This window comes from Microcaecilia unicolor, chromosome 11 (assembly GCF_901765095.1).
Source record: "Microcaecilia unicolor chromosome 11, aMicUni1.1, whole genome shotgun sequence".
Taxonomy (NCBI): domain Eukaryota; kingdom Metazoa; phylum Chordata; class Amphibia; order Gymnophiona; family Siphonopidae; genus Microcaecilia; species Microcaecilia unicolor.
In genome coordinates, this window is record NC_044041.1 from 169,711,881 (window position 1) to 169,730,388 (window position 18,508).

General features: G+C 45.4%; 1 protein-coding gene across 2 annotated transcripts in view; it reads right to left on the reverse strand.

The window, feature by feature from the left end:
- The window catches only part of DPF1 (double PHD fingers 1), a 110,294-nt gene that overhangs the window by 24,815 nt on the left and 66,971 nt on the right, over positions 1–18,508 (reverse strand). The window contains exons 5-8 of one of the 2 annotated variants that reach the window (XM_030218609.1): positions 17,383–17,472; positions 12,703–12,781; positions 7,742–7,870; positions 1,582–1,632 (exon numbers count right to left, since the gene is read on the reverse strand). In XM_030218609.1, the coding sequence (XP_030074469.1) occupies positions 1,582–1,632; positions 7,742–7,870; positions 12,703–12,781; positions 17,383–17,472 (349 nt within the window). The remainder of the gene's footprint in view (positions 1–1,581; positions 1,633–7,741; positions 7,871–12,702; positions 12,782–17,382; positions 17,473–18,508) is intronic. The other variant, XM_030218610.1, reaches the window with a different exon arrangement.

Sequence of the window (18,508 nt, forward strand, 5' to 3'; positions counted from 1 at the left end):
GAAAAAGGATGGGCAGGGGGAGGTAAAGTACACAGGAAGGTGTCCACAAATTTCTTCTTAAGGAGAATAAAACCTTAATAAAGCAGGCTCTAAGCAAGAAATGTCATTTAAAAATTAGTCTCGTCTTTTACGAGTTTTCTGCAGCTGTAGGCGTGAACATGCTTTGGAACTCAGTCCAAAGTAAAAGTAGGAATGTTTCCTAATGGTGACTCTACTTGCATTCAACACCAGCCTGAGAGATGGTGCAGGCCTGGGGGTGGGAGTCTACACCCATACCTCCGTTCTGCCTCTCAGACTGGATGGACCCTTCCACTAGAGATGAACTACTTTTTGGCAAAAAGGGTAATGGATGCGTGGAACAGCATGGAGTAAAACCTGTACCACAATTAAAGGATGACCTGGGATGTGCATAAAGTATCCTCAGTTGCAGGGAAGGGAGAAAATAAAAGCTAACTAGGATCTAGAATACTGCAAGCAGGTACAGAAAACAGGCAATGAAAGGGCCTTGTATCGTCAAGTTCAGTTTCCATGTTCTGTTACAACATGGCCCATGGGTATCACTGCCTCAATGGCATTTTGATAAAGGGTGGTCTATCATATACCAAAAATACATAAAATAGATACAAATTTTGGGATCAAGGACAGCTGGACCATAGGTACTTTGGCTACAATGGCTGTGACAATCTACTGGGCAGTGAACTGGTCCCTTCGCATGAGTTCATAATATACACCCCGAATTGTCTTAGGATGAATCATGAGGGGTGGGAGGAAAACAGATGCATGCCTGTGAAGCAAACTACCTACCCTTCCCTTTGACCACAGCTGCTTGACCATGGTATGAAGACTTACAAACTTTCTCATCTGGACATGCTGTGTGCATCCTGGTTTCACACAACTGCATCTATGGACTTGTAGTCCTGCTAGCTATAAGATTAGGAACTGAAATCCATCAGCCTGACCACCAGAAATGAAGTAAGTTGGCATCCATAGGTGTGCCATTAGTTTTCTTGCCATTTGCTAACTGGTTTGACCATGTTTTGACAGCGGTTGCTTTCTAGGGTGACAACCAATCCCAAGGGATATCCGGCATCATTTATAATAAATGAGCAGACGCACCCAACAGTAATCTTCAAGCAATAAGCATTGCCTTCTTGAGCATACCTTCATACACCTTTAAAGTAACACTGTGAAGCAAGAGGTAAAAGTTTGCACTTCTAAAGGCTCTCCACCCCTCCCCAACCAATATCACACATAAGCATTTGTCTTCTATCCCTGCTCTCCCATGGTTCAGGATGGACTGACTGTACCTGAAAAAATGTTTTCAGCACCATAGTCATGTGATGATCTCGGACCATTCAGAATGCTCAGAATAAATTATTAACCATAGTCAACACCAGTGGTCAACCACAACTCATGCACCTAGCTAGCCCTGGTTTATAATCAAATGCATTGTAGCCACAGCTACTATGGGTCTGCAATTCATCTCCTACCCTCTGTCTCATATACACAAAAAGAGCAAAAGGCAAGCCAGTCCCACCCTCCAAAAACAATGCGTAAACATATTAAAAAATCTGCATTTACCTGTGTGTTTTGACTGCATCTCAGGCACCCAGTTCAATTCCTTGTAAAACTCTGGGAGGAGAGAACAAAAACAACAATAGTAAAAATCTCTTCCTGAATGCTGCATCAATCCAAGGAACAGGCTGTACGCTATATATCCAGCCATTAGTAACCTCCTCCACCTCTCTGGATTTATTACACTCTTTTACAGACAAGGGTTATCAGCTTGTGTCCGCTTATTCAGATAGAGGAAGTGCAGAAAAGCACTGACCACACCATTTTGCTGAGAGCTATGGAGTGCATTCAAAAACACTCTTGTTTCGACTAGAGCTTCTTAGACTGCAGAGAGGAAATAAGAACCCTCTCTTTCCCTGAACTCACAAACTTTTGCCAGATCCGAGATGCATGGATCACAGACCAATTCTAGGATATTGGGATAGCTGTGGTTTACCTTCCCCAGGGACATTAATCTCATCTAATGCACCGGATAGACATTGACTGCGTATTCCAACAAACCTGCTAGAATGTTCCACTTGCTTGCACAGAGGGCCCAGCCAAGAGGGAAAAAAAGAAACCCTTTCAACCATAACTTGCTGTATCATCACTAGGAGGTGAATCACCCATGATTTATAGTTCTCCATCCCAGCATATTCTGCTACATAACTGAGTGCCCATTGCTGGATGCGACTTTCCAGGGTTGTAGCTTGTAAGCACGTCACCCCAACCACCCAAACTACAACCCAGAAGTGTAGCCAGGTTTTGACATCTAAAATAGGCGCTGGTGTGAGGAGAGCCAATCCGCATAGGCACCGTTTCATTCAAAATCCATTTGGGAGAGCATCTGCTCCCCTTATCTCCCCCCCCACCAAGCTATGCCTCTGCTACAACCTCTTCCTGCCCCACTGAGACACCCTCTTCCACATGGGACCAAACCTTGTATTTCCCCTACCCATCTTTTGCCAAAACAGAGCAAGGGAAGAACAGGAGAGGGGACCCAAATGCATAAACGTAGACAGCAAGATAGGATTATGCATTATAGCAAACTGATATACTGTACTGTTTCTTCATAAACATGCTTGTCTTTTTTTTTTCATTCCCTTCAATGATCTAATACCAGCTCTTGCCTTATTCTCCCTTTCATCCCTGTCTCCTACAGTTGGGAGGTGACAAGCTGAAGTGAAAGTAATCAAGCCAGGGCAATCTGTGAATGCATCACAGTATAAATAAATAAATTAAATTAATTAATTAAATATATATACACATTTTGTTCACAGCTCTGAACTATATATATATATATATATATAGGGTTTTTTTTTCAGAACTCTGACATTTATTTATTTCTTTATTTATATATATATATATATTTTTTTTTTTCACAGCTCTGATCACAGCAGATGTGCAGCACCCAAAGCCTTCTGTGGTGGCCCAGCAGGACTCATGTGAGAGGGGCATATGTTGCTGAGACTCCCTGATCTATCACAATTGAGCTGCTCCCTCTCAGATCTCAGATCTATGTAGAGACAGGCTGCAGAGACTAGGAACCACGCTCAGGGCTTGCCTCTTCTGTAACTGCTCCCTGTGTTATGACAAAAGCAGAGCCACCACAGGGTCTGGATTCTAAAGGAAGATTTTAGACCAGTCCTGGGCTTGTGGCACCAAATGTCTTCTAATACCTATAGTGCTGATCTCAAAAGAGAAGAAGCAGGAACTACCATTACCACAATGCATTTGGAGGCAAGTTCTAAGATCTGAGCCAGATGGGAAGGAATGAGGAGAAAGGCTGTTGCACAATGATGCCCTGATGAGAGCCTGATGGGATGAAGGCTGTGCATAGTAGCGACCTGACAAGAACTTGACAGGAAGAAGAGAGTGGCCGTGAATGTCACCCTGCTGAATGCCTGATAGGAAGGAATAAAGAAAAAGCCAATCCACAATACCAGCCTGATTGCATAGGTTACCACACAGGAACGGGAACCCCAGTTATATCTATTAACTCCCCCCCCCCCCCCCCCCCCGCCAAAAAAAAAAGCTCACTGTAATTTTCAGATAATCGCTTAAACCACCCTCTGCTCAGACTCAGGCTAGCTCTTCAGGGCCAAAGACACACAATGGCAAAGTATCTTGTATGGCACCATATGCACTGCAGGTCCTATATAAATACCATGAATATAGTTCAGATAAGTATATAAGTCCCTGGGAAGCAAAATAGTATTTCCTTTAATAAGGAAAAGTCATTGCCTCTAAGGACAGATGTGAGTCTCACTGTTGTGCATAGGAGACCCAGGTGCGGACACAAAGATCCCCCTTTTCCCCACTTAAGAAGGAACAGGATCCTAAAATGGTTCCCTGCTGGAAGCTGAAGATTCTGTATCTTCCTATATGTTTTCTGTCTTATTCTGCTATTGTCTGAGTCGCATAACAAATGCTAGGAAGATCAGACATTAAATCAGAGCCCCTCCTCCTCCCCCACCCTTCCCCATTGCTCTCCTCTGCTCTCCCCCTCCCTACCCACACTCCTAATTGGAACAATAAATTACACAGAGAAATATTAAAACCCTGGAACCACGATTCTCATATTCAAGACCGGCTTGGGGGATGGCAGGTTGCCACGGAAACCGCATCACTCAACCGTGCGGATACAGCATCTCCCCCCACCCTCCAAAAACCAACCAACTGCAGTCCAAGAAGATGCTGCAATTTCAAAAACATTAAAATAAATTAACCTTAAAAAAATGCTCTAACAGCAGAGGTTGGGAAGCAAGAAATAAAGGAACCAGAAAAGCAAAATGCAAACACCTCCCGAGGCTATCACTAGGTTATTTCCGGCCACCTGTCCCGCACATGTCCTTACCTTTTTGTCTGTGTTTTGGTTTGTTACATCTGTGCCTTAAAATGAGAGAGTTTTATTGTCTCATTGCATGGTTTCAGCTTGTTTTTGTGCCGTTGTAATGGCCAAGACATAGCAGAAAGGACCCACCAATAATGAGCCCAGCCTCGGCAGGGACCCTGCTGCTTTCATGATCCTTCACTTGCGGCTGCAAACTGGAGTCAGCTATTTTCTAATTCTTGCAGTATTGTCCCAAAGGCGTTTTATTTTCATTTTCATGTTTATTATATGCCTGATGTCTGAGAAAGTCCTCTTATTCTTATAAGAAACCATCATTCCCGCGTGACCCCTAGAATTCAAACATTTAGGGGCCCATTTACTAAGCTGCGTAGACGCCTACACACGCCCAATTGGAGTTATCGCCCATTTACCGCGTGGCCCTCGCGGTAATTTCAATTTTGGCACGCGTCCGCTACACACGAGCGAAAAACATTTTTTATTTTCTGGCACGTGGCAGCTACACGTGTCAAGTGGCATTTGATGCACATAGACCATTACCGCCTGGTTACTGCGTGAGCCCTTACCGCTAGGTCAATGGCTTGTGGTAAGGTCTCAGACCCAAATAGATGCGCGGAAATTTTCATTTTGCCGCACGTCCATTTTTGGTAAAAATTTTAAAAAGACAAGGACCCCTTATAGAGGCTGTCAACTCTATGATTGGAGAGTTTAGGGGATGAGCACAGAATACAGAGCCTGTTACCTCTAAGAGTGGAGGGATCAAGGGATGAGAACAGGAATACAGAGCCCATTACCTCTAGGACTGGAGAGCTAAGAGGAAGGGCACAAGGACACAGTGCCTGTCATCTCTAGGAGTACAGGGCTCAGGGCAGTGGCGTAGCCACAGGTGGGCTTGGGTGGGCTAGGGCCCACCCATTTATGGCTCAGGCCCACCCAACAGTAGCACATGTTTAGTGGTAACTGGTGGGAATCCCAAGCTCCGCCAGCTGAAGATCTTCCCCTGATTGTAACGAAAATGCTACTCTCCATGACACCGGCACCTGCGCATGCTCAGTTTTCAGTGCATGCCTGCTGCCAAGGTAGAAAGAAGCATTTTCCCACCAGCTTAGATAATATTTTTTTTTTGGGTGTGGGGGGGGGGGGGGAGAACACTTGGTGCCCACCCAATTCTTGCCTAGGCCCACCCAAAATCTGATGTCTGGCTACGCCCCTGGCTCAGGGGAAGGGAACAGGGATGCTGAACTCGCCACTTCTAGGACTGTTCAGGATGGGCACATGGATACAGCGCCTGTCAGCTCTAAGACTGGAGGGCTCAGGGGATGAGAAGAGGGATACAGAGCCTGTTACCTCTAGGACAGTGTGAATGGAGGGCTGTGAGCACAGATCAGATGAGTTGGGAGAACTTTGAGATACACCTAGGGAATGTCACCAAAGGGCTTCATGTTCCTCTGAAAAAGAATCCAGTCTTGGATTTTGCTTCCAATAGACTGATGCATTTTTAAAGATCTATAATCGTTCTTTCAATGTTCAATTCCGGTGACATTCATCTCCCTCTTTTCCTTTGCCTGTGGAGTGCCTCAGGGCTCCATTCTTTCTCCAGTTCTCTTTAACATTTTTATCAGCTCCCTCGCTACTCTAATTCAATCTTTCTACATTAGCACCTGTTATTACGCCAATGGTATTTTGCTTGTACACTATACTGCTGATTCCTTTATTGATCTACAGCCTTTACAGTCCTGTCTTAGGGAAGTGATATCCTGGCTCTCTAGAAATCATCTTGTGCTGAATCCAGAAAAGACGGTTGCAGGCTGGATCTCCACACATGCCTCTCCTCCAGATCTTATTCTGACTCTTTGACTCTCCTATCCCCACTGCCTCTTCATTTTGAAGATATGGGGTCATTCTTGAGTCTCACCTCCTCTTCTCTGCCTCTTTTGACTCCTCTCCCACTTAGTCTTTTCATTCCCAGTCTCTCTTGTCCTCTCCCCCTGCCCTCCTCTGCTACTAGCATTGAATTATTTTGTACTGGATTTATTTGCGGTATATCAAATGCAATAAATAAATAAATAAATAAATATATCTATGGTTTTGAAATCTGGTTTTCTGGCCTTACACAGACTTAAAGCAGTTAGACATGGGGGCCTCAGGCAGCACTCTTAGGGAGCGGCATATCCCCCCACAATGGCCACGATCTATTAGCTCCCCCCTTCCTTCTTCAATCCCCTTCACCAAGCCTACCTTTGTTTATTAAAAGGCAGCAGCGGCAGCGATTCCCATTGGCTGCCCTGCCGCGGGCACCAGCCTCTTCTCTCTACTGTGGCCCGCCTCTGACATAACTTCCTGTTTCCTCAGAGGCGGGCCGCAGTAGAGAGAAGAGGCTGGTGCTGGCAGCAGGGCAGCCTATAGGAATCTCTGCCGCTGCCGTTTTTGGAAAACAGAAGTAGGCTCGGGGAAGGGGTTTGAAGAGGAAGGGGGGAGATGACAGACCATGCCATCTCAGCCCTCACTTCAGGTGGCAGATTGACTTGGCCGCTCCTTAAGACTAAGTTGAAAACTCATCTTTTTAGTATTGCTTTTGAAGGTTGGTAGACCAGTAGGTTTGCCTGGTTCTACAGGAGGGAACTCAGCCTCACCTTGGATGGTTGCTCTCTTTTGAGTGTTTGTTTTCTTTTCTAATTTAAATTGTATTTCCTTTCATACTCTTTTTTTTACTGCTGTATTTTGGAAACCGCCTAGACTTGCTCAGCAAATGAGACAGTATATCAAACCTGAATAAACCATATATTCAAAAGTCTGGTCAGTGGCAAAGCTAATTGGGTATTTTTATCCATTTTTAATTAAAAATGAAAAAAGAAGCAAAAGGACCTGATGTTGCTGATGGCTCTACCATGACACAGAGGAAACATGTTTCTCTCCCCCCCCCCCCCCCCCCCCCACTTCATTTTATCATGCAGGATATCAGCAGTGCTTTATCTGGAGTAAAAGTGCTGCTCACTATAGGATCCAATCTGTCTCCAGCCCTCTCTGTCCCCCGATATGTGTGTAGCCAAGCCCTGGCATCCACTGATACTCAACTGAAACGGTGAGATAGTCTGCTATAAGTGAAGATCACACCTCCCCTCCAGGGACAGGGTTCACAGAGGGATGCCTCACACAAGCTGCGGAAAAGGTCCCTTTAAAATCTATCATGAGCTTTCCACAGGAACAGTATGGAAATGAGGTGGATCTGAAAGAAGGGTAAGGGTGAACCTGCAAAGTATGTGGTGTAGGAGATCCTTATGGCACCAACCAGCCAGTGTACTTTACAGGGAACTAAAATGGAAGAGGGATACTTACGTTTGTGATTTTTGCGGTGGAAGAGAAGGGCATGACGCTCAGAGTTGTCCTCTCCCTCCTCTTCTGCCAAGTGAGTGTGAGTGTAATGATAACTCAGGCCTGGGCGGTTTTTATAACGCTTGCCACATACTGGAAGGAAGAGATTGAGGGAAGAGAAGAAACAAAAACAAATAAATAAGCAGGAAATCAACAGAGCAAGTAGTGTTTCAAATGGGAAAAAGCATCAGAAAGTCTGCCCAATGGCATACGGCTGCGCACAGCGAGAACTTTCACAAAATGGATTCCCCTGCAGACACTGAAACCCACTCATCCGTATGGTGCTTACGATGCCTGAAAGGGTTCAAACATCTGGCCAGCACAACGATTTGATGCTATGTGATACCCTTTCAAAAATGGCTGCCTCTGATGTACAAATAATCATAGGAACAGCATGAATTAATCAAAAAACAAGTGTATGACACTCCTTCAAACAAGCCCACATGCACACAAGTAATCCATGAAGTGGAGGCGTGGCCTAATGGTTAGAGCAGTGGGCTAAGAACAGGGGAGGACTGAGAGTGGTCTGGGCCTACGCAGGGCCACCACCAAGCACCCCCCCCTGCCTCCACAGCCGTAGCCGACACCCCCGCAGCCCCGGTCCTACCTGAGGAGTCCCGGTGGTCTTGTGGCCTCTGCAGGAGGAGTGCATGTTCTTTCCTGTCCACTGCGCTGCCGCTATTCCCCTGCCTACCGGTGCCGTGTTTTCAAAATGGCGGCCGAGACTTCCCGCGGTAGTCTCGCAGGTCTCGACAGTCTGGTAAGACTTCCGCAGGAAGTCTTGGCCACCATTTTTAAAATACAGTGGTGTCGGGTTGGGGGGGGGGGGGGGGAATAGCAGCAGCCCAGCAGGCCGGGCAGGAAAGAACATGTTCCCCCCGCTGAGTGATTAAACTAGATAGAGGCTAGGGGAAAATGAGTCCCTCTACGGTTGTGGGCCCTTGGGCATTGCCCTATTGTACCAATGGTCAGTCCACTCCTAAATTACGTGATAATTGGCACTAACTACCAATAATAGGCTATAATTGGAGTTAATTGGTGGTAATTGGCACTAGTGCTGTTACATGTGTATATTTTTGATACTGTTTTATGGTAGTTCTATTAGGTTTTACTTTACTGTTTTCAAGTTTCCCTCATTTATTGTTTTTATGTTTTTTCTTGGTTGTTTTACTATTGTTTGCTGTTAACAAAAATGTTTTATATTCAGCCATACCTGCTGTACATCGCCTTGGGCGAATCTCTTCATAAAGGCAGTTTTTAAATCCCAATAAATAAATTGCAGATAGTCGTAATTCTATATCCTTAGTGTATTCCTTTAGCGTTCAACTGCTAGGGAGGTGTGGATGTGGAAGTGGCTTGGGCATAGGGTTACCATATGTCCGGGTTTCCCCAGACATGTCCTCTTTTTGAGGGCACCGTCGGGAGTCCGGGCGGTTTCCCACTTTTCATTATTTGTCCAGGTTTCCCAGTTCGATCACAGGACCTGCAAGGCAGCAGCATAGTTCCAGCCCCAGCTGCAGGCAGCTCCCGGTCCTCACCTTCCCACCCTCGGCTTCCCAACAGCCCTTCTTTCCTTTCTGCCGCCCTGCATTTAAAACTTTTATTTTACCTCAAGTCGCTGCAGCGGCAGTGAAAGCTACAGGCTCACCTCCAGCTTTCACTGCCGCCGCCGCAACTTGAGGTAAAATAAAAGTTTTAAACTTAGGGTGTCAGGAAGGAAAGGAGGGCTGTTGTGGGAGAAGAGGGCGGGCAGGTGGGGATGGGGTTGGAACTGGAACTCAGGGGCTGAAAATGGGGACAGGTGGGGGTTGGGGCGAGTCACTGGATGTATGGGAGGGGAGAACAAAGGAGCATCGCTGGACATGGATGGGAGGGGAGGGCAGAGGAGAATCGCTGTACGTGGATGGGAGGAGAGAGGAGAAATCACTGGACATGGAGGGGAGGGGAGGTTAGGGGAATTGCTGGATGTGGATGGAGGAGAGGGCAAGGGAGAGAGGAGAGTTGCTGGACATGGATGGATGGAGGGGAGGGCAGGGGAGAAAGAAGAGTTTTTCTGGTACTGTTCAGCATGCAAAGTCTAGCTTCTTAGGATTTCAGGTTAATTTTTGAAGAATTTGAAGAGGGGCTATCTGTTCTGCATGTGTGACTGCAAGGCCAAGTGTCTGAATAGGAATCTGTTTGTTAGGTTCTGAGATTTTGACAACATATTGTTTCAGGTTTGGCAAGACTGTTCTCCTAATTCCTGGTTTTATGCCAATTTGGTTTGTGTCATTTTGGGTATACTGGAGCTATTTTTCTTCTCCTTTACCTTAGGTTGGGGCCCTGGTGGTCTAGTGACCTTTTCGGGGCAGGAAAAAGCCCCCTCTTTCCTCCCGGCGCATCTGCAGACTGTCTTGCTCCTGGCGCCACTTCAGAATTCAAGCAGCGGCCTTGCGAGACTTCCGTAGAAGTCTTGCACAGGGGGCATGGCAGGGAGTGACAGGGGGTGGAGTTGGTGGAGTGATGGGGTGGGGCAGGGGTGTGACAGGGGGTGGGGCATGTGCCCTCTTTTTTCTTAGGGCAAATATGGTAACCCGACTTGGGCAGGTCAGGGGTATCCCCAGCACTTATGCAGTAAGGTTCTTGAATATTGTCAGTTACGTGTGAGCATTTGGCATGGTGCGCACGACTAAAATTAGGTGCTAAATGTGGACTTGCACTTGTATTCTATAATGACAATTACATGCGTAATTGCCAATACAGAATTTGTGCTTAGCACCTAGCAATTTAGCACCTAACTTTAGGTAACCTTTATAGAACTACCCCCATATTGCTTCAAGGAATCAATTAGGGACAGCTTAAAATCTTTCTAGAATTATTACAAACTACATTTTAGTTAAGAGATATTCTTTCAAAATAGCCAGTAACAGATTCCTAAGGATGTTTTTAATTAAAAATGAAAAAAAAGAGGCAAAACTGAAGGGAGCAGAAGGAGCTGATGTTGCTGATGGCTCTACCATGACACAAAGCAGAGGAAACATATTTCTCCCCCCCCCCCCCCCCTTCATTTTATCATGCTAAGAAGTATGGAAATAAATGGACTAGTGCTTAATGTATCCAGGTGGAATAACAAGGCAATCACAATTCTACGCTCTTTCTAAGAAACAAATTAAAAAAAAAAAAGGCCCCTGAAAGAAAAACAAAAGAAACAGTTATCTCTGAAGAAAAATCTAATGCTGGGCTTGTAGGCCTAACACTGTTGTATCTCCATGGCAACCCTTTTCCCTGTACCAGGCCAAGGTTCCCTGCCAAGGCCCTTCCTCTTCTCACACCTCCTTATTTTTTTTTATTGTTTGTTTAAGTTAAAAAATATGGCAGTAAATGAAAAGGTCCTAGCCCCCCCCCCCCCCTTGTTTCTATGTTGTTGTTTTTTCTTGCAAAAACACCTTTCCTGTTTTTCATCTATAGATGCAGTATTTATCAATTCCACTAAATGTTTCACAAAAAATGTAGCATTTCCTTTCCATACTTGTTTAGAAATCTGAGCCACCAGTGGCTGACCTGTGCTGCAGCCTCAGACCTGCCAAGTCTCCCGCTTTTGCAGGTTATCTCTTGCACTCCCACTGAGTGGGCCTCCCTGTCCAGCAGCAGTGGAAAACACCTTCATAAAGCACCATCTCATGCTGCCTTGCCGCTGATCTCGCAGCACCAGGCGATAACTTTTTATGAAGGTTTTTCCTGCTGCCACTGGACAGGGAGACCACTCAGTGGGAGATCCCAGCTTCTCAGCTGAGCTGGGGCAGAGCATTAGGTCAGGATGGGCAAAGCAATGGGCAGAGTTGTGGGCAAAGCTATGCAGAGCAATGGGTAGGGTGGTTACCATACGGCTCCAGAAAAAGAAGGACACAGTGATCCAGTCCGGGTTTTGCTTCTACTGAAAGCAATGGAAGTAAAACCCAGACTGGCTCAATCTGTCCTCCTTTTTCTGGAGCCATATGGTAACCCTAGACCGTGGGGCAGAGCTGGGGCAGACTGGGGGCGAGCCCTAAATCTCCTGCTGAGTGGGTTGGCCCCCTTGGCCCCCATGCACTGCTTTTGTGAGCACCTAAGGTGGGCACTGAGAATAGCGAATGGGACAGTGGGCCCTGTTCATTATAAAACTCTTCTGGGAGGAAAAACTACACCTATAAATGTAATAGTGGTCCATAAGAACATAAGCATTGCCATACTGGGACAGACTGAAGGTCCATCAAGCACAGTATCCTGTTTCCAACAGTGGCCAATCCGGGCCACTAGTACCTGGCAAGATCCCAAAATGATAAAACAGATTTTATGCTGCTTATCCTTGAGATAAGCACTGGATTTTCCCAAGTCCATCTTAATAATGGCTTATGAACTTTTCTTTTAGGAAATAAGCCAAACCATTTTTAAACCCTGCTAAGCTAACTGCTTTTACCACATTCTCTGGCGATGAATTACATGTTGAGTGAAGAAATATTTTCACTGATTTGCTTTAAATGTACTACTTAGTAACTTCATTGTGTGCCCCCTGTCTTAATACTTTTGATTCACGTTTTCCCGTTCCACTCCACTCAGTATTTTATAGACCTCTATCACATCTCCCCTCATTTGTCTCTTCTCCAAGCTGAAGAGTCCTAACCTCTTTAGCCTTTCCTCATAGGGAAGTCATCCCATCCCCTTTATCATTTTTATTGCCCTTCTCTGTACTATTTCTAATTCCGCTATATCTTTTTTCAGATTAAAATGGTACTATACAGTTAGAATGAGCCCTGGCTCTGCTGAATCTACAAGCCTGCATCCTGGCTTACTGTAACTTTAGAACCAGAAGTCTCAGTACGCAGTAGGGCAGCCTGGCCCAGCATGGCCACCTGGACCTACTAGATGATCCCACCCTCCACTGAAAAGCAAAATGTAAAAGCACTCACTGTCGCAGACGTAAGGTTTGTCCCTGTCCTCCAAAGAATTAGGGTCTTGCCTCTTCCTCATGCCCCCAATCCCACAAGCCTGCAATGGAAAAGGGGAGGGACAGAGAGGGAAAGAAAAAAATATATAAAACTGAGTATTTTAGAAGCAGTACCATCTGTTTCCATGGTTGCCACTCTTGAAATGGCCACGGAATAGATGATGACCTTGAGGTTAACGCAAATGTTTTGTGGAAGTTTTTCTCCTGTAGTAAAAGGATTAGCAAAGATGATAAAATCTTATGTGTTTAATTCTTTTTGCTTCCTGTATAATCCATCCGGGGTCCACTGCCAGGTTGAAATTCATCCACTCACGTTATTATGGTCTCCTTCAGCAAAGTCTAATAGTGCTTGTCTCATCCTCTAATAAAATTCTGCTTGATGCTGATTAGGGGTGTATAAATGAACAAGTGTCAGGAGTTTCCCATGACTTCTCCCTTTAACTGCAATACATATCCCCTCCCTCCTGATACACCCCTAACATTTCAAACACAAACTCTCTATGGAGTAGGATCAGTGGGTTTTTTTGTAGGAAAAAAGATACCAGTACTCATACAGGGCCAACCTTAAGGGCAGGGTCATTATCTATGGCTCCACCCCTACAGTAGCCACGCCCATTTTATCATGGAGCATATAAAAAGGCATCATTGAAAATTGTACACAAGTCCCTAGGTCCAACAAAGGAACCCCTAAGAGTGACCATAAACTAATAAAATTCAGCTGAAACCCCTAAACGCCAGACTCTGGCATGCAGGACAATACCAGAAAAATACAAATATTTTCCTCTTGTACTGCTATAAAGATAGCAGATGTGAATGGAATATGTCAGTTTTTGAAATTTGCTTCATTACAAATTAACAACTACAAATAAAACAAAAAATTAACACAGCTACCACACTACTTTATCTTAACTAAAATATATATATATATATGTTTTACTTTTGTTGTCTGGCCACATACTTTTTTTTTCCCACTTGTGTTGGTCCCAGTTTCTGGTTTCTACTTTCCTCGTCTTCTCTTAACTGTATTGCCAGGATTTCCTGTTTGTCATTTTTCTCTCCTTCTTTTCCTTTCAGCTTTCTTTGATTTTATTTTCTGCCTCGGTCCACATTTAGTTCTTTCTTACTATTCAATCTTCAATTTCCCTCTTTTGACTGCGTCTACCTACAGCTTGCGCCTCTCTCCTCCCCACTTCCATTCAGCATTTCCCCCTCTCCCTCCCCACTTCTGTCTGCCCCTCTTTCTCCTCCCCACTTCCATCCAGCATTGCCTCTCCTCTCCTTCTCATATCCACCCAGCATTTGCTCCCTCTCCCTCCTCTAAACTGCCATCCAGCATTTGCCCTCTCTCCTCCTCACTTCCGTCCAGCATTTCTCCCCTTTTCCTCTCTCCCCATCCAGCATCTCTCCCCTTGCCCCGTCTCCCCATCCAGCATCTCTTCCCTTGCCCCCTTCTCTCCCCATCCAGCATTTCTTCCCTTGCCCCCTTCTCTCCCCATCCAGCATTTCTTCCCTTGCCCCCTATCTCCCCATTCAGCACCTCTCCCCTTGCCCCTTCTCTCCCATTCAGCTTCTTCTCTTGCCTTCTTCTCTCCCCTTGTCCCCTCTTTCCTATCCAACATCTCTCCTTTTTTAAAAATCTTTATTTATTAAGTTTTTTTTAACATTATTCCAAAGCAAATTTTGTCAAGAAATAAGCAGAAAATATCAAAGAAACAAGTAATCAGGGAAATTAATTCCCTTAACCACATTAATCTTAGTGGACTACATCCAGCATCTCTCCTACCACCTCTACTGCTTCTCCCAACGAGCAGCAGCGGCAGGCAAATCTAGGAGTAAAAGGCGCGGGGCTGTAGTGCTCAACTGCACACAATTGGCTCTGCCGAAATCCTGCTTCTCAGACATCAACTTCCTGTTCCAGGACAGGAGACTGGCAGAGCTGACAGCGTGTGTCCTAGCACTGCAGCCCCGTGCCTGCTACTCTTTGCTTTGCCTGCTGCTGATGCTGCTCATTGGGAAAAGCAGCTATGGCCATGGAAGAAAGGCAGGAAATGGGGAAATTAGCATACAAGGGGAAAAAGGTGCCAGTACACTGTACTGGCGCATACCAGCATATAAAAAGTCCTGAGTAGGATAGCCACACCCCCTCCTTCCATGGAAGTAATATCAATTTGGCATTAACATGCCTACATTTCATCTCCTCCTCCTCAATTCAGTCCGTAACCTGCTCTTTTTAACTGGATTAAACCCATTCACATTCCAAGATCACATCAGAATATTAGAGGGCCCTTCCATATTCTGCCTTCCATCTCCACTTTCCTCCCTTCCCACCCCCCCTGCCCCCACTCACTCACTCCTTCCCTCCCTCCCTCCCTCCTTGTAGTCTGCTACTGTCCTCCTCCTCCCACCAGTTTCTGGTTTGTTGAGGAATGTATTCATCACTGGGCTAGAACTATATCCCCCCCCATCTTACCCTCCCCTTCAAATCCATTATACCAGTCCAACTCTCCACCTACCCCCTCTCCCTAATGCTCTCTGGAAACATCCTCATTCATACAGTACACCACCCCAGCTTCCTCCCCCCGCCCCCCACACACAAATAATTGTCTTTGTCATTTTCAGTTTTTTCAATCCTCAGCAGCTGCCTTAATTTTAATCAGTCACTTTTAAGGACCATCATTACTGTCATGGTTGCTCCGACTCTTCTCTGCCTTATCCTCTGGAGTCCATATCAATTTCCAACCTCCATTTTGAGCTCTGTGCCATGCCATCTCCCAGTTGCTTTCTTTCTATGTCACATGCCTTGGCTCCCAAGGGGTCATTACTACAGGCTAGCTCCTCCAACACTTTCTAGGCTACTTCCACTGTCCAGGCCTTTCTTGAGGCCCCTTGAACTACTACTACTACTACTACTACTACTACGAAATGTGACCAATAAGGCAAAGAGGAAAAACCACTTGTATCTAAGATTCTGAGCTCTCAAATAATTTATCACTGCTCCCATGTTCTCAGAAGGGTGAGGCCTGCCAAGTCCTGAAAGATCTCCTCCTTGTGCCCCCTCTACATTATCTTCATATGCTCCCTCGTTTCCCAGAGCACTTTCTCTTTCTGAATATGGATGTGAAAACGTGATAACCTCACAAGGTCCCCGATCATTTCAGAGTGTCCTTTGATGTGCTCTTTTCAGCTTGATCTGTGGTGGAGAGCTCCACTCTATATGATCCAAAGGCCATACTACCCGACCAACCTCCTCCATCATCACTATGCAATATTTCTATTCCTCCTTCTCCAGAATGCATCACAAAGTGAAACATCTCAATCTATTTTCAAGGTCTTCTAGTCTGTCCTTCATTGCTCACATTTCTTACTCAGACTTGACCATCTTGTTGCAAACTATTTCAATATCCTCTGTGTGCCATTTGCTTTGCATCTCTGTCTGGGTGAATCGCTGTGCCAGCTCTCGGATTTCCCTCATCTCCTCCACAATGCTGTAATACTCTCTCGCTTCTTTCTTGTTTCGCTTTTGAGCTCTACCATCCATACATGCATATCCTCCTTAGTCAAGGCAGCCCCAACTCTCACCAATGCCCTCTTGTTTCTTCTCCATCTCTACACTCCCAGGCACCATGACAGTGCGTCCTCTCTTTCCATGCTTTGCACTTGTGGTTGAACAGAGATTGCTGGTTTCCATGTACTTAAATTTTCAAAGTGCTTATGGACACTCAGAAGAGTTGTCACACATTCTTATGGATGGGAATTCTCTCACTTTTCACAATTTCTGATAGGGTAAGTATACTCGTTTGCACTAACCCCTCCAGAGCTCTGTTTTCAAGCTGCCATACCCAACGATAACATAGTAACATAGTAGATGACGGCAGAAAAAGACCTGCACGGTCCAGCCAATCTGCCCAACAAGATAACTCATATGTGTTACTTTTTGTGTATACCTTACCTTGATTTGTATCTGTCTTTTTCAGGGCACAGACCGTATAAGTCTGCCCAGCACTAATCCCGCCTCCCAACCACCAGCTCTGCCTCTGCCATCCAATCTCCTCTAAGCTCCTGAGGATCCCTTCCTTCCGAACAGGATTCCTTTATGTTTATCCCATGCATGTTTGAATTCCGTTACCGTTTTCATCTCCACCACCTCCCGCAGGAGGGCATTCCAAGCATCCACCACTCTCTCCGTGAAAAAATACTTCCTGATATTTTTCTTGAGTCTGGAAGTATTTTTTCCTTTCCTTTCCATAGTATTCATTTCCTGTTTAGAGATTAGCAGTGTCTCACACCAAGTAATCGCCATTTCTCTGATTTGATGATGGCTGCCAACCAGAACTTGGGCAAACTGTGTCCCATTGGGACATGCTGTTTGTAAATTCCCTATCCATCCCCTTCTCAACTGGTCTGCAATCAACTACTAATATGCCCCTGAATTTCCTGGGGGACAGGGGCTTCCTTTTAATGAAGAGGACACTTGTTTATTTTTTTTATTATTAATGTTTCTTTTACAGTGGCAGTTCCAACAATTTTCATGGTTCCTATGAGCACAGAACAGAGATGGAAACCACTCTAACAAGGACAGCCTCAGGAGCTGTTCACAGATAAGGTTCATTGACTTGAGAGGGAAAAGGAAGGTCCCCCTCACCTTTCCTTTTGCTTTGTTTTTGCGTCTAGGTGTGTCATCCTCCAGGTCTTCAGCATCCAGTTCGTGCAGCAGTTCTCCTATCGGCGGCTTCTGAAACCAAAAGCAGACCAGACTGTTAAAAGTGCACATGTAAGAACCCTGAGGGTTCCATATTAATGTTGTGTGTCCCTTTAACATAGGACATATTTGCATAGTACAGGGAGCTGGAATGATCTGTCTGTAAGAGCACCCTTTAGGAACCTGCTAGAATATGTTGATCCTACAGTTGTAGTACAGACTCCTAGAGCAGTGGTTCTCAGCCTCCAGATGAGAAGTACTGTTCTAGAACACTCTAGAGCAGTGGTTCTCAACCCAGTCCTCGGGGAACATCCAGCCGTTGGGTTTTCAGAATATCCACAATGAACATGCATGAGAGAGATTAGCATATCAAGAAGGCAGTACACACAAATCTGTTTCAAGAATATTCATGATGGTAATCCTGAAAACTAGATTGGCTGGGTGAGCCCCGAGGACTGGGTTGAGAAGCACTGTCCTAGAGTCTTCTAGAACACTGCTTCTCAATCCTCTTCTGGAGGCACCTAGCCAGTTGGGTTTCAGGATTACCACCATGAATATGCATGAGATAGATTTGTATACAGTGGATCTCAAATATATACACACAACTATCTCATATTCACGGTGGTAATCCTGAAAACCCAACTGGCTATGTATGCCTCTGGGAAAGGGCTGAGAAGCACTGTTCTAGAGTATTCAAGACTAGAGTAGTCCACTTAGATAGTGAGAAGAGAGGGAAAAGTCTTGTCTCGCTTCCCTGTGATGAACAACAGGAGGGGCATAGACGCACAGAAGCTGCTGTGTGTTAGTAGAATGCGCTATGGAAGGGAACGAGCCAACAAGCCTATTTATTTGGAGTGTAAGGTGAACTTTCCAAAGGAGAAAGGAGAGAGTTTCTAAAGAGAAAAACACAGAGGACTGTTCTAAGGGAAGAATAAAATACTACTTCGATATCTGTGATAAGTTTGTTCCAGGGTGTCAGAAGAAATCTGAAATGCACAGGGCTGTCCCCAACCATCAGGCACGACTAGGCAATTGCCTAGGACAGCAATTTCCAGGGGGCACCATAGAG